Source organism: Rattus norvegicus, chromosome 2, assembly GCF_021556685.1.
Source record: "Rattus norvegicus strain SHRSP/BbbUtx chromosome 2, alternate assembly SHRSP_T2T, whole genome shotgun sequence".
Classification (NCBI taxonomy): Eukaryota; Metazoa; Chordata; class Mammalia; order Rodentia; family Muridae; genus Rattus; species Rattus norvegicus.
The window spans coordinates 166,767,908-166,784,872 of record NC_141535.1 but is presented as its reverse complement, the minus strand read 5'-3'; the positions used below and the strand labels follow the sequence as shown (position 1 = coordinate 166,784,872).

Below are 16,965 nucleotides of genomic sequence, written 5' to 3'. Positions count from 1 at the left end.
CTTACCCGATCCAGGGATCTGGATGCTGCCTTGCAGTTAACCACACTGTGAATGAAGGAACAAAGTTAATAAACAATAAAATAAAATAAAATAAAACCTTGGGAAGAGGCCTATTAGATCTTCTAAGCCAGGTCGAGGAGTACAAACAACCAAGATTAAAGATATATGAGCATTAGAGTGGGAAACCTGACTCAGCAGGGACAGTGAATTCAGATCTCTCTCCTTATGCACTCCAAGAACATGGTCAGCCGGAGGGCACAGAGAATTACAGTCAATAATAGAAAAGTTAAATTTTCTTCAACTTTGTCTCACAGATCTTCCTCAACTAAAGTATCAGCCTAACTTTGAAACGTGACTGGAAGTATTTTAATTCAGTAAAACAAAACAAAAAAATTAAAACAATGTTATTGAGAGAAAAGAGACATGAAAATGTTCATTGATTTTATGCATTCTACTGTAGAAAGTCCGAGTTTTTCCTGGGTCTAATTTCTCTACAGTTTATTAAGATACACTAGTGAACCATGAAATCTAAATTTATCAAATAGCTACACATTAATCTGTGAAAAATGTTTAAGTCGAAAACTTGAGGGGAAGCATCAGAACAGTGACACTGAACTCCCGGGAGCCAGTAGGTGACTTGTACTTGGTTTAATACATGTTTGAGAGGGGAGGAAACCTTGGAAGTCTTGGTGTGGCACTGAAATTGTCTGCTGAAGGTCCTTGTATTCGAGTCTCTCTGATGACTTCCACAGGTGATCAACAGAACCGAAGCCCTGACTGTGGATTCCTCCTGGGTGGACAGACTTTCTACCACATACCGCCGCATTGTGTAAGGCAAGGCGGCTTCTCTCTCCTGTTGTTTCGTGTTTTCTAAAACAGAAGGTCCAGAGAGATGTGAAATTCATCCGATCCCAGGAAGAAAATGGTCTTGAAAACTTGCACTTCCATCTCCTGGGAGACCGTGTTCTTTACACTCTGCTGAGATTTGGGTACAGAAGATGCCTCGAGGCACACAAGTAGACAGTGACCAGAGCAACTGTATTTTGTAGGACTTTAGTACCAAAAGTAAAGCAATTGCATAAAGCCCATGTCGTGAGTACTCATGGTCTAGTTAAATAGTGCACTCCATTTGGTCAGCCTAGGGCTGCCACTCTTCTTCCCTGTGTGACTGTTTTATGATCCCAGGTATGTGTTGCCAAATATAATAAAACACTGTGTCCCTATGTAAGTCCTAAACCCATGTCTCCACCATAACCACTTCAAGAGATGCCTTAAAAGCCCATCTCACTTTAGGGTATGGGAGTTTAGTGGTTTGGTTTTTTTTTAACTTGCTTTTTGTTTATTTTTTATTATTTCCTGGAGAGCCAAACTATTTAAAACACACTGTAGCACACAGTTTTCCTTTCACAGTCATGGTTGTTTGAACTTTGTGGCTGTGATAACGTCTTCGGATACAGGACATTGAAGTGGTTGCTTGTTTTGTTCTGGGCATGCTAGCCAAACACTCTGTCACTTACAACCTAAAGGCAGTGGATAAGTTGTCTTCATAGTGGGAAAGAAGCCATAGAATAAATGTTTGACTAAATAAGTGAATTTAGTAAAAAAGACAAAAATCAGTCAAGCTGCAAAAGAAAAACGTGTTATTTTTATGATACATTCAGGGTGAACTAGTTTCCTAAAGATATTTTTAAAAATATTTTCACGTATTTTCTCTCAAAGCATGTCTTTCTGTACTAGAATACTTGTGAAGGGGGAGAATTTTGGGGCTGGGGATATTGCTAAAGGATGTATCTTAAAACGTTCACCTAGTGTTTAAGAGATCCATCCCAAATACCACCTAAAAAGAAGTTATCTTTTCGTAGCTATGCGTTTGGGCCAGTCTGGAGCCAGGGAGTCTTCACCTCATTCAAGTCAGAGGCCTGCAGTGCACAGGGAATGCCAACCTGTACAGAGAACTCTGGATTCCCATGTCCTTTAAACGTCCTTAAATACAATTACTAAAATTGACCAGGAATTTGCTTTTAGGCTTAGGGGAGATTTTAATTTATTTTATGGTTTTGGTTTTGGTTTGCTCATTTTTTCAACAGTCTTGGTGTGTATCCCATACCTGCTTCAAACGTGCAGTCCTCCACTCGCTGAGATTACCGGCTTGTGGCACCAGGCTCTGAAGACAGGAGTCGTCTAAAATGGCTTCTCTCCTTTAAGTCCTTGTTTGTATGAAGATAGAGGGACTTTCCTAAAGCTCCCATCTTCTCTCTCAACCACCCCACCCACCACAAACACCAGTTTCTATTCTACCAGGGCAGGGCCCAAGGCCAAAGAGTTGGCAGCGTTTGAAATAAAACATTACTTTTTCTCATAAAGGAATTTTATTTTTACCTAAAATATTCAGATCCTTAGAGTCAGTGAACACTTCTTGACACGATCACAATCAAGTCTGTCTCTGTGGCCATTCTAAACAAAAACGCATTCATCCATAGTCTGTCCTGGTTCCATGAGGCTTTTGGAACATGAGGGGAACTTGAACCATAATGTCCATCCACAGATGCCTCATACATCAGTTTATTTGTACAGCATGTGACCCCAGCAGCCACCCTCCCAGCCCGTGCCTAGTGACCATTTGTAGTAATGGTTCCTTATGCCCTCCGCATTTCATGTCCTTCCACCATGACACGGCAGACAGCTGAGGCTACACCTCTCTCTTCATGACTCACAGAGGCCAAATCAGAGGTCGGGCTTCTGCTAAACTGCTTAAAACTGAAGAAAGCCTTACTTGTGGTTCCATTTGCGTGCAGAACACATCTCCTCTGGCCAAGATACGCAGTGATTTTCTTTTCGTTTCTTAAGGGGCTGCAGCCTTGCGGTAATATCTGGAATACTCTATGGATCTACCTTTGTGCCAATCATTTACATCAAGGATCACAGCAAAAGGAATGACAGCATATACGCAGGCGCCAGCCAGTATGGTGAGTGAGGAGCTTTCCTGCCCATGTTCCAGTAATAGAAAAAAGAGCTATGATCAAGAAAAAAAGAGCTATGATCAAGTCAGCACTGCTGTGTGCATTTGTCTTTTCATTTGTAAGTGGTGACTTAGAAGGCACCAGGAATAAAGGTAACAGTGGACATTGAAGTATTTTCCTGGGATCTGTAATATATAAATGGAATCAACTATACAGTCAGGATTCACTTCCACTGCTGGGATCTCAGCAGGGCATTCCCAGCTTCCCAATAAAATTCAGAGATTATGAAGATCCATTAGTGTTAATAGCATGACCTCTGGGAAGACATGTATTCGGTGCTTTTAAAAAGTTAAGGTAGACAGGAGCCTGATATAGCTGTCTCCTGAGAGGCTCAGCCAGAGCCTAACAAATGCAGAGGCAAATGCTCACAGCCAATCATTGAACTCAAAACAGGGTCCCCATTGGAGGAGAAAGGACTGAAGGAGCTGAAGGGGTTTGTAACCCCATAAGAATAACAATACCAACCAACCAGAGTTCCCAGGGACTAAACCACCACCCAAAGAGTACACATGGAAGGGCCCATGGCTCCAGCTGCATATGTAGCAGAGGATGGCCTTGTTGGCACCAATGGGAGGAGAAGCTCTTGGTCCTGCCAAGGCTGGACCCCTCAGTGTAGGGGAATGTGAAGGCTTAGAGGCGGTGAGGGTGGGTGGTTGGATGGGAGAAAGGGGAGGATAACATTTGAGATGTAAATTAAAATATCCAATAAATAAAATAAAAAGTTAAGATATAGCACACACACCAACTAAATGTCAAAGTATAAGCCTGTTCAAGCACACAGTGGTCTATCTGAAAGGGTCAGCATAATATGCCTCCAGTTCTAAAATCAGTATCTCAGAAGCAAACTGAACATTCTGTGCAACAACTGTGGGTTAACTGAAGGGAGATGAGAAGATCTTCTGTGGGGGTCTTGTAACTCTGTGGAAACACAGCATTCTTAAGGAAGAAGCAAAAAGGAGAAAGTGAACTTATGGATATGTGACGTAGAAAAAAAGTCAATGTGATTCGTTAACTAGATAAGAGAGAAGTTTGAAATGTAGAACTCTTAAGAAGCACATAAGACAGGAAAGTCACATGCTCAAGGCCAGTTGAGTCCCCACAGGGAGAACTTGAGTGGTTGTTGAGGTTTGAACTGACCAATGATCTTGAAGCTGCTGTCTCCTAATCCTTTCTGTACTTGGCTCTGTGGGCAGTACTAGAACCTTCTACTGACCTCCTCTATTTTAAGGTTTTTATGCAAAATTATTTTTAGATTTTTTTCTTTCTAAAATATAATGATTAAAGGAAAACTTAATCAAAGGAAAGAGAAAAAAATAGGGAAAAAAACAGAACCAACAGAGAGTTTGACAACTTGTGGAACACTTGTACACTTGCCTGAAATAAGCCATGAATTTGCCTCTCAGAGTTCTAATGGCCACAAGGGAAATCAATTCAGTCCCAGAAGTCAGTGAACAGAGATAATAACAATTGACTGTTCAGGCAGAAAGCCCCTCCCTCCTGGTCCTAGGACATAATAAACAATGCCCGCAACTGTCGTTTCCTATCACTAGACAATGAGTTTTTAGGTGTTGTTCTTTTTTTTTTTTTTTTTTTTTTTGGTTCTTTTTTCGGAGCTGGGGACCGAACCCAGGGCCTTGCGCTTCCCAGGCAAGCGCTCTACCACTGAGCTAAATCTCCAACCCCTTAGGTGTTGTTCTTACAACTCTGTATGATACAGTAGACAGGAGCAGACTTTATCCCAGTTTGTTAAACAGTAATCCTCAGCGGGCCTTCCCCTGGTCTTGTTTAACAGCACATCTGTATCATGCGCTCTGTTATAAGGTCTTTTGCAAAAACCAACTGGTTAGCCCCTATTGCAACTGACACCTTTGCAGTTCACAGCTGAAAACTATTAAGTTGGAGAGCTATCAAGCAGGTTTCCGAGAGCCCCACATCAGTGAGGAAGAACTCGCCTTTGTGGTCTGTGCTTTTAAAGCACGGTTACGACATCCTTTTGCGGATTGATGGATGGATTTTGTTTCTACGGTCTACAGTGTGATTTTTGGGTTTAGAAGAAAAGATAGGCGTGCTGTTCAAGTCTTCCTCCGTGAGCACACCCCTCATCCTTGTCAAGACTGTAGGTGAAAGAAACGTTGACTCCAAGGTAGATTTCCTAGCCAAGCTCCTGCAGTGCACCCATCTGGGTGGCACAGTGCCATCTGCTCAGGCTGTCAGTGATATTAGGGTCCCCAGGATGGGCCACCATTGTGTGTCATAACCCATCCCCACCTTGAAACTAGTTTGTTGTAAGCAGTTAGACAAAGCTGTCTTTGGAATAACTTCCAACACTTAAGACCTCCAGCTCAGCTGTCATCTGCGACAGAAGTGCTGATCACAGAGTGGATCAGCAGACCTTGGAGTTTGGCGACACATGTGTCCAGTTTTAATCCACATTCTCCCTCTGGGCTACATCAAGATTTAGCACAGTTGCTACTCTCCATAGTGAAAATAGGGCTGGATGCCTGTTTCTTCTTGAAAGGCCGCTTGACATCATCGTCAGATACTCTTCAGTTTTCTTACTGAGATTTCCAGGGTTATAGGGAACGTATCCCTGATAGACTCCCGCCACAGTTAACTTACCATTTCTGGACTCTAAATCCGTTTATTAAGATTCGAAACAGTGCGTTGGGGATTCAGAATAATTAGGTATAATGAATGGTCCTGCACATTTAAGGCTAGTTTCTGTGAGTTTACTTTATGTTCAGAAATTAAAATATGTTGAGGTGGCTAAAATGGTGTTTGCATTTTGTCATCCATGTTTGCAGATTTAGACTACGTTTTCGCGCACTCCAGTGGCATCTTCCTTACAAGCACAGTCTACTTTGTGGCCTACAGTGTAGCCATGAAAAGTAGGCCAAAGCTGTATCCAGAGGCAGTCTTACCAGGTAAGGAGTACTAACTACAAAAATCTTATTGTTCTGTGTAAGTGCCAGGCCCACTAAATGAACTTGAATAATCATTAGAGGGGAGGGGGAGACCTCAGAGATGGGGAGGAGGGGAGAGAGAGAAAGAGAGAGAGAGAGAGAGAGAGAGAGAGAGAGAGACTGACTGAGACTTAAGTGTCCTGGCTCAGTTCACCATAAAATAGGAAGCACTGAAAATAAATAAATGAATAAATAAATGAATAAATAAATAAGCAAGCAAGCAAGAAAGAAACTGTATACAAGATATTATATTAGTATAGACCCTAAATTGTCAAAACATTAATTTCCATGTTTCTTTTGTTAAAGGCTCTTCTATTGGGGTCATCAGTTCTTTTTCTACCGTTTTAAGATTAGTGTTACAAGCCAGCTCCCCGTGCCTATATTTATAATGAGAGAAGTATCAAGAGATAAGAGTCTGAAATCACTTAGAAAAGTAGTTTATCCAAAAAGTTCAAAAGGAAAAAAAGTTTCTGGAGTGTTAACAGAAAGTATGTTTTGGGTCGTAATCCTTTAGTCATTGACTGTTATAGTAAGAGTTTCTCATTAAAGAGTTTAGCATAACTCAGTATGGCATGAATGTCCACAAATAGATATTTTTACGTAAAATAACGCATCTGATTATTTTGAGTTTCTGGTTGATAAGCAACAGTAGTATTTATTTAGGTCCTGGAGGTGTTAACATTGCGGATTACTTAGCTAGGGTTCTCACTTAGAGGATGGGAGTCTGTCCTTCCCAGCTCAGTTCCAGTCCCAACCTCACTCTGCAGGATGTATCAGATGTGGTGTTTGCTGAATCCCTCTCCCTTCCTCACTCCCTACCTCAGCTCCTCCTTAATGTCCAAAAAGGGAATAACTCATCATCGTCCTCACAGCAGCCTAGAGGAGAGGAATCATTCTCCTTCTAAAGTGACCACGAAGCATTAGCTCAAAGTCCAATGTTGTTTGTAGGAAGGCTTTTATCCATGTGCTTTCTTTCCCATTCCCTGGTGTAGGAGGTGTAGGAGGGCCTCAGCAGAGGACCACATGCCTCCCACATATGTTCCCTTGTGTTCCAGGCTTCCTGTCAGGGGTGCTGTGGGCCATCGCCACCTGCTGCTGGTTCATAGCCAACCACTCACTGAGCGCTGTGATCAGCTTTCCCATCATCACTGCTGTAAGTGGCCAGTTTCCTGGGTTCTTTTTACACTAGAAATAGACAAATTGCCACTCTCTAGTCGACATGTATTTGGTTGCTAAGAAGCAAACGTTTATAAGCTCTTTTTAACAGGTTTGCAAATGCCCAATTTTCTACACCCCCCAAATGTTTCCTTCCGTCGTTTTACCTAATGACATCTGGGATACATTATAATTTTCTACTCATGACTCTCTCAGGCTCATTTGTGTGACACTGTATAAATGTAATGTGAGATAAAAAGTTCTTCAAACTCCTCTTGGCACTCCCTGTGTGTCTCTGGGTTGAGGAAGTTTGCAGAAATTATGATGACATTAATCATAGGAACTGCTGTCTGCATCCGTGGGTTCGGAGGGCTTAATTATGTGAAACACAGGGAACAGCAAAAACCAAAATGCTTATTCGGACATAACATAAGTAATGCCAAAGTCATCCCTACTGTCAAGATAACGAAGCTGAGGCACCAGCAAGAGGAGTGCTGCCAGAATCACAGAACTGGTGGAAACCAGAACTTCTGAGAACAGTTCCCACAGATCCTGTGGGCCCCCGGCTAATCATTACCTTAGATAGTCTCGGGTCTTTTCCTTCTATAGCTATATATAAAAATAAAACCATGTAAGCAAGCAATGGGAGTCCCTGGAGGCCATGGCAAGAGTGAAAAAGTATATGTGTATACTTTTATATGTATGTGTATGTATACATATATTATATATGTATGTATATATGTGTGTGTGTATATATGCATTTTCCTTAAGGATCTTATCACTATTATATGTAATTATGTTTATGCACGTGTTCCTGAGTACAGATCCTCCTGGAGCTGGAGTTGCAGGCAGTTGTGAGCTGTGCAACATAGACGTTGGGAACAGAGCTCGGGTCCTCAGCCAGAGCAATCAGGGGCCTCGCCTGTTGAGCCTCCACCCCTGTGTTCCTCTCTTCTGACCAGTCGTTCTCCTGATCCCTAAATAGTCATCACAGACATTCCTTCCTTAAGTCATTTAGTACCATACCTGTGTAAACCTTAAAAAAACTAGTCTAAAACAGATTTCATAAAGGCTTGGTGTGGGCTTCAAACAATATTTTGTTTGTTTCCAAGACGGTGTCTTTGTAGCTAGCCCAAGCTGGTCTCAAATTTAAAATCCTCCTGCATTAGCCTCCAGAATGTTAGAAATCACAACTATGCCTCACCAAGCCTGGCTCACACAGCGTGCGAGCGAACTAAATTCAAGTAAACTCTAAGTGGGTTTTTTTTTGTTGTTGTTTAAAAAGCTTACATGTTGGCATGAAAGGGAAATGCCTTACTCTGCAAGTCTCAACAGAATCAAAGTCTTTACAGAAGAAAGGAAGAGAGGAAGGAGGAAGGAAGACCCCATTCCCCAGTGCATGGATCCCCTCTCTCCGTTTCCTTTCTGCCCTGGCAATTCTAAAACTAAATATCTCATTCAGGTTTCGTTCCCTTTTCACTATTAGTATCTATGTATCAGGCACCACGCTAAGCACTTCAGGTTGTCTTCCTAAGACAGCAGCAAACCCACGTTCCCTTTCAAAGGCTGACTCGGAGGCCAACTTGTATTATTTTACAAAAGGACAATACTCAGTTCAAGCGTCCCAAGCCGTTGGCACTGCTGTGAAATGGTCTCCCTCTCCATGGCTCTCCTTCGCCTGGGCTGTACAATACGTTAGCCCAGTATCACTCCTAAAACCACGTATATCCTCACAGCAGTGCTCAGAGCAAGGTTTACGGGGCGATTAAAACAGTCATCAGGTCGGAGGCTTCAGAGACCAGTGGCGCCCGATGGTCCTTTCTTCTGTGGAGGGAAATTCATTTTCAGAATGAAGAGGATAAAGCGCGGTGAGGAACTAGTGTAATATTGGTGTTTCTGCCCACCCTCGCCAGGCGTGCGCGTGCTTCATTTGAGTTGGACTCCTGGGATCAGCACTTTGCAAATCTGATGTAAGGCGGTTCCTTTGACCTATTTCTCTGGCCCCTTTGATGCTGACTTCGCAGACGGTGATAAATGGAGAACAAGGCATTTTTACTGCTTCCCTGACATGCTAGAAGCAGTGGAGTCAAACTTTATTGGGCCAGCCCTGTAGACAGTGGGAGTAGCGCCGGGAGAGAGAACACTGTGGAATTGTTTATTGAAGCTCTTCCAGAGTCCCTGCAGGGCTTGAAGAGGAGTCATTAAAATTCTGCTCTGGTCTGTCGTCTTCACAGACAGCACAGCTAAGCCAACTCCACTGTTTGCCTTGCTGGTGAAAAATATTCAGACCAGATCGGAACAGCTTCCCATTTTCAGATGATAGACACGTGCCTTTCCTCGTTTCTTCTCATTTCCCATTTTGTATACTTTTTTCACTCTTGTCCTTGCCTCCAGGGACTCGCTCTGCTTGCTTACATGGTTCGTTTTTTGTATGTAGCTACCTTTAGTGTCCCTTTGGGTTCAGTGTGAGACAGAGTTCTTTGGTCTACACGGGGGCCTGGTACTGCCATTGTCTGTCAAAGACGCCCTTACTTCGTTGAGGAGATGAGATCATGGAGCTAGTGCTGGGAAAACATGAGGCGTCTTCATATACTTTATCCTGTCTGTCTCTCTTTATGTGTCTAGGAAGTACATCAAGAGAGAAACAAGCTATGTGTTTATTTTAAGAGAAGAAGGTTGTTTCTCTTCTGTTTTTTGGTTTGTTGTTCGGTTTGTTTTTGTTGGGTTTTTTGTTTTGTTTTGTTTCTGTATTTAGGTTTAAAACCAGGACTTCCCACACATGAGGGAAGCGCTGTACAGTGAGGTGTAGCTCCTCCCCTTCAAACACTGCTCTACCTTTTTAGACAGTTTTGCAAGGCTAGCCAGGCTGGCTTTGAACTCAGTCTTTTTTTTTTTTTTTTTTTTTTTGGTTCTTTTTTTCGGAGCTGGGGACCGAACCCAGGGCCTTGCGCTTCCTAGGCACTCTACCACTGAGCTAAATCCCCAACCCCTTGAACTCAGTCTTTAACCCTGGCCAGCCATCAACTTTCAGTCCTCCTGCCTTAGCTCCCCAGGTATCCAGGACTACACAGCCACACTACAGGGCCTGACTAGAAGAGTTTATCACAAGCACATCACATGAAATAAAATTGTTTAATGTGATAAAATATTACAGTATCATCAAAATAATAGCAATAATGACTGTGAAGACAAAACAGCAAAAAAGAAACAAAGAAACAAAAAAGAATTTTTGGATCTTTGTGAAGCTAAAGGGTTCCCCCTCACCCCCAAAAGAATTCATGTTGCTTGTAGCTTACTGTATTTTTCTAGGGTGCAATTATATTTAAAAAATTTAATAAAATTAACATTTTTTAAATTTAAGGGTCCTGGACTTATTGCTGCACTTTGGGGGATCTTCATGTTCAAGGAAATACAGGTAAGGATAAGAAATGATGGCTGTCCCAGAATCTCCATCTCCTTTAGGAAATTGAGAACTATGGATAGATACTTATATTCAAAGGGTTAGCAGACCCCATGAGAACATCATTCTTCTGTTATGAGATGGGATGGGGCTTAGCCAAGTGCTCCCACAGTCAGGTGTACGGCACTTAATAACCAAAGGCTCAGATTTTAAATTTAATTGCATCAACTTACTTCTAATTCACTAAGTCCATCTGGAGAGGCTGTGAATATATATTTCTTCTTTAAAAAAAGTTACTGAGGGCCTGTTCTGAACTAGTACTAGTAGTACTAGTTTAAGACTTGTGAAAACCAAGACAAGGATTTTAGGAGACCTAAAGCACAAGTGTGGGACTCACATATATGGGAGTGTGTACAGCAGAAGCTGCCCCCCGCCCCGGCAGCTCCGGGTGCTGGACTGCACTAGGAGAGAATTGGATACAGTTTCTAGTACTGAGGGTCTCGGCAAGTCAGACAGCTTACCTGGCCTAGGTCCACCTTACAAAGCTCTGATCAGAGACAAATTAATGTATTCAAACATTAATTTGAATTTAATGTAAAATTTAAGTCTTTGAATTACATGTTAAGGGTAATTACTAACTCTTAGAAATAGTTTTTAAATGGGATGCTGTGTCCCTGGGACTCCCTGGCTACCCAGCCTAGCCTCGGTGACAAGGCCACTAAGGTGGGATGCGTATCTAGAATTAGTAAGGCATTATCCTGGTTTTACTTTGGAGTGGGCAGATCTTCCTTATAGTGTCCAAAGTCTATCTCTATGAAGGGGTGAGTGACCACTACTACAGTCCTTCAGAAGGAACAGCCAAGACAAAGAGGATGCCTGGGAACCATTCTATGTGGAAAATGACTTAAGGGGCAAAGACGTTGTCCAGAAAGCCTGCTCAGGGACAGGAGATTGTTGTTTCTCAGTGTTTGGGGGTTTAATCTCAGGAGGGAGCTATTGAAATAGATCTATGCGTACCCCTGAAGATAGATCTCATGGAAATAAAATATGTCTGCTTACGGCAGGAAGGTATTTCTTTGAGACTCAGGCGGTGACTCAGACGGTGACTGAGCTGCATTAAGAGGAGGCTGCTCATGTCACACACAGTAGCAAAAGCTCACACCTCTCTCCATCTCTTTAGACCTGTCTCCATCATGCCATCGGTGTCCCATCTTTTTCAAAGACTAGGGTCTCCTTATATTCATTCTGCCCCCTCCCACCTATTTCACATTCCTCCAAAAGAAGTGTAGACTTTCCAGAACGCAGATCTAACATTTCAACACCTACATCTTCCTGCTCCTTTAATACCTTCTTATTTCTCGAAAAATTAAGACCTATAGGCTTTTGAATACACAGCAGGCCGTTCCCCCGCATCCCCACTGTCTTGGGATTTTATTGCTGTGAAGAGACACCATGACCACAGCAAAGGAGCACGGTTAACTGGAGCTTAGTCCATTATCAGCATGGTGAGAGCCACGGCGGCACACAAGCAGACATGGTGCTGGAAAGGAGCTGAGAGTTCTACATCTGGATCTATAAGCAGCAGGAAGGGGACTGCCACACTGGGTGTGGCTTGAGCCTCTGAGACCTTAAGACCCGCCCCCAGTGAAGTCACACCTCCTCCAGCAAAGCCACACCTCCTACCAGTGTCACTCCCGATGGGTCCATGAGGGCTATTCATTCATTCGAACCACCACACTCACTTTCATGCTCCCACCTGTGCTTGCTCCCTGCATACTGAAACCAGCCTGGGAACAGCCATACTTCCTAAGAACAACATAAAATTCTTTCCTCTAGTAATCTCACCTTGCTTCTCCCATTTTCTTGTGCAACACCTAATGATCGGAAACCCAGCTCCACTCTCCAAGCCAGTTCCTTGAAGAGTCCAAGAACACATGCACAAACAATGTAGTAGTTGCTTGTTAAAAGCCCTCAACCTGTCTTCGTCTGCAATGTCCCTTTCCTTTGTTTCTCAGGGTGTGGACTGACGGTGCTCACGTATGCTTATTCAGTGCATGAATTAGAAAGGCTATTGTTTTCTCAGGAGCCAGGAGAGGACAAAAAGAAGGGGGGGGGGGGCAGGCCAACATACCAATAGCCAGAGCATATGATGCAGCAAAGATCTGGGATCCATGACAGTCTTTTTTAAAATATACATGTTGCAAATTCAAATTTGATTCAAGCTTTAGTCAATGCAACCATTCTTGCTTTTATTACTCAGGGTCTCCAGAACTACTTACTACTGATGCTTGCCTTCTGCATCATCTTGGCGGGGGCCTTGTGCACCGCGTTTTCTAAAATTTAGCTATTCACAGCAAGAGCAGCAGATGGCAGCGGCGGCTAGGAGGAGGCCTCTGCCGCACAAGCTACTACAGTGGATCTCTGCCACTGGGAACGAATGGACAAATGACTGTTTACCCCACAAATGTGAGAAGGAAGGGAGACCATGTTCCAGCTCAGCACGGATGAAAACTCCTTCCAATAAGCTGTTGACGAAGGCTGGACCTCGCGGGGTGGCTGCATTTTTGGATCATCCTGTCTGCCGGTGCTGGCTTTATCAGTGTCTACTCAATATTATAGTCCAGAAAATAGGATGGGCTTTGTACAAAGGAAATTACCATCCGAATTTATAATTTATTAATAAAGAGGGGCAAAAATCAATACTTTCTCAGTTGAGGGGAGGAACCTAGGCATACCATGTGGGAGGGGATTTAAATTCAAAGCTAGCGGCCCCTTTGCTGGAAAAAGTAAATGTCACAGTTGCTACCTGAATGTTTAAAAGGCCAGCTCATTAGTTCCAGCCAAAAATTAGTACTTTAATATTGCTCAAGTCTTTACATTGCCTGACCTTCTCAGCTCAAAATGTTTTGGTAATTACTCCAGATAAAACTGATCCTCAGAGAGCAAGTCACCACCACTCATACATACGTGTGATACGATGCATACATTCACAAGGGCACATAGGTGTGTGCAGGTTCCAGAGTTGCTAAAATAAAACATTGTAGGTCATCAGTTTCAATTTAAAGGAAACGGACTTGTTTGACTGCACAACTATTTTGTGTGTGTGTGTGTCCCTAAACACAGTTACTTAAAAAAAAATCATTTTAATTGGAAGTGTTTGTTTTGAACCTGTTTCAACTGCTTTCCAGGAGACAAAGGAATGTAGCAAGTGTATTGATTTGATTCTTTAAGGGAAAAAACCTGCAAGCACATTGGTCACTACCATAGCCGCTGCACCCTTAATACAATAATGGGGTTTGGCTGTGCCTTTTGCCCGCTCCCTCCGGACACTGCGGCACTTTGCTGTGCGAGAGAAACAGAAGAGCATCCTGCTCCTGCCTGCGCTTAGACCTGGGACGTTCATTTGAGTGATGTGGCTTTGGACTGAGCTCTCCACATGGTGTGCTTCCTGTAAAGAGGGTTAATGATCGTATCTGTCTTGGATTCTGTCGTTCAGGGTTTAAATCTGCAGTATGTTCAAAAATGTCTCCTTGCCTGACAAACACTCTAAGCTTGTTTACTATTTGTTACTACTTGTTAATCAAGGGGAAACAAAGTTTACAGATAGGAAAATCTTAGAACTTATAAAAACTACTGGACTTACCACCCTCATCCCAGTTACACTTTGTCTTGCCAAATCAGAAACATCACTGGAGTCCCTTCTAATCATCAGATTCCTCACACAAATATTTGATAATAATAATGTCTTTTACCTATTTCAGTTTTTACTTGAAATGTCATTAAATTGTGATGATATGACAACTTCTGAATAAACTTATGACAGAAAATCTATTTTTTTCTTCTTTAGATATATTTTAGAATTTCATGGTGGGCAGTCTTTAATTCTTTGTGAGATTGCCAATTTTATACAGGAAGTAAGGCAAAAAACAATATTTTGCAGAGAAAAAAACAATAAAAGAAAATGGGGGCAGAGAAAATGGGGGCAGAGAAAAAAAACAATAAAAGAAAATATCATCCTGAGTGAGCTAACCCAAACACAGAAAGACATACATGGTATGCACTCACTGATAAGTGGCTATTAGCCCAAATGCTTGAATTACCCTAGATGCCTAGAACAAATGAAACTCAAGACGGATGATCAAAATGTGAATGCTTCACTCCTTCTCTAAAAGGGGAACAAGAATACCCTTGGCAGGGAAGAGAGAGGCAAAGATTAAAACAGAGACTGAAGGAACACCCATTCAGAGCCTGCCCCACATGTGGCCCATACATATACAGCCACCCAATTAGACAAGATTGATGAAGCAAAGAAGTGCAGACCGACAGGAGCCGGATGTAGATCTCTCCTGAGAGACACAGCCAGAATACAGCAAATACAGAGGCGAATGCCAGCAGCAAACCACTAAACTGAGAATAGGACCCCCGTTGAAGGAATCAGAGAAAGAACTGGAAGAGCTTGAAGGGGCTCGAGACCCCATATGTACAACAATGCCAAGCAACCAGAGCTTCCAGGGACTAAGCCACTACCTAAAGACTATGCATGGACTGACCCTGGACTCTGACCTCATAGGTAGCAATGAATATCCTAGTAAGAGCACCAGTGGAAGGGGAATCCCTGGGTCCTGCTAAGACTGAACCCCCAGTGAACTAGACTGTTGGGGGGAGGGCGGCAATGGGGGGAGGGTTGGGAGGGGAACACCCATAAGGAAGGGGAGGGGGGAGGGGGATGTTTGCCCGGAAACCAAAGAATTATTATTACGTATTAAATAAATTAAAAAAAAAAGAAAAAAACAGAAATTTTATTAAAAAAAAATACCCGAGGCCACAAAGTTGGGAAGGGGTAGTGGGTGGGGGCTAGATCTTAGTGGAAGGAATGTAGGGTGAATAACATACAAAATATCATATGTATATATGAAAATCTCAAAAAAGCAATAATATATACAAATAAAGACAAAATCAAATGCCAGCTTATATGTTGTGAATGTTAAAATACATTTTTAATCGGTGTTATTGTGGTAAAATTTATTATATTGATATCTAAATAGTGTTTTATAAATATATAATTTAAGAAAAAAAAAGAAAAGAAAATGGGGGCCCCTTATCCCACCCCAAGCAATCCAAACAATGGCTACAATGTTAATAACAGTACTGTAGGAGAAACAAGCCTCTCCAAAATGGTCATCAAACAATTTACTGTTCCTGGTTATGTTACGGGGCAGATCTGCCACTTGCTGGCATTTGACAGATTCTGTGTCTTTTGAAACAGGGGCGTGTGGTTATTAGGAAAGGAGAGGCAGTGGGCTGGTGAGCTGAGGGGAAGGCTCAAACAGTGCTGGCTGGAAGTCACAGGACCCTTCTAATCAAGAGTGTAGCACACGTTTCTCGCAGGCTCCACGTGTTGTAGGCAGCCTAGTGGGGAAGGGTTTCCAATCCTCTCTGCCCTGTGTGTTCATTTTGATGGAGGTTTCGCTGTCTGTCTGTTTTGCCTCTCCTCTCCTGCCAGTTTTGCAATCTCCACATTATCCACTCACCCTTAGAGATCTCTCTGTTCTACAGAGCAAGTTCCAGGATAGCCAGGGATACACAGAGAAACCCTGTCTCAAAAAGGCAGATAAAAAAGCAAAAGAAATAAACAAAGACAGTGTGTCCAACTCATAGAGATAGCTTTTTTGGGCCTGGAAGGAGATTGGCATGTCAATGTTGGAGGAAAGAAAAGCTGTTCGCATTAAGCAATCATACTTAGAATTTGTTATTTATGACATGTTTTTGGTATCTTTTGACACATTTTATATTTTTTGTCTTTTGTAATTTTTAAGATTTTAAAAGAACTGGAGCAGGAGGGCACAGGACTTCTCTTGGGTATAGACAATAAAGTTGAGTCTTTGGGTTGAAAATAAGCAAATGTGGATAAAGAGGAAAACAGCCCCGGGTGTCCTGGCAGAGTAAGTCAGTCCTGTGCAAGGTTACTATGCACATTCTCGGAGCCCTAAAGTGACTGAGGGCCAGCCCGTGTGAACAGTCAGCCCATTATACTCACGCAATATCTCCAGAGCAGCCCTTTGTAAGCTAGCACACGGGCACTTACAGCTCTCTGTCAGAACCCATGGACAAGACAGAGCACTGAGACGATCTCCTTTTCCAGAACGGGTGCACATTTCCCTGCGTCTGTTTCTGTGCTCCATCGAGCCTTCCGTTCCACCCAGACGCCCCCTGCTCTGCTTCCAAGTATTGCGAACTGAGGAATGCATTTGAAGTCCACCTTTTCATCCGCCCTGTGTCTGTCACAGATAAGGGAACTGCCTCATCGCCAGCATCACAGGCTTCTGGACTTCAAACCCTTCATAACCCAAGTCCAGGGGCATCCTGATGTCACTAGACATTTCTATTATCTTGTAGTTTCCCCTTGCTGTTGTAAATAGTCATTAAG

General features: G+C 42.7%; 1 protein-coding gene across 2 annotated transcripts in view; it reads left to right on the top strand.

Annotated features, from left to right (window-relative positions):
• The window catches only part of Tmem144 (transmembrane protein 144), a 31,978-nt gene extending 17,609 nt beyond the window's left edge, over positions 1-14,369 (top strand). For both annotated transcript variants that reach the window (NM_001439671.1, NM_001108551.2), the window contains 6 exon segments: positions 753-829; positions 2,848-2,966; positions 5,825-5,944; positions 7,039-7,136; positions 10,500-10,553; positions 12,799-14,369. In NM_001439671.1, coding sequence (NP_001426600.1) covers positions 753-829; positions 2,848-2,966; positions 5,825-5,944; positions 7,039-7,136; positions 10,500-10,553; positions 12,799-12,882 — 552 coding nt within the window. In that variant the 3' untranslated portion in view covers positions 12,883-14,369.
• Positions 14,370-16,965: the final 2,596 nt, after the last annotated feature.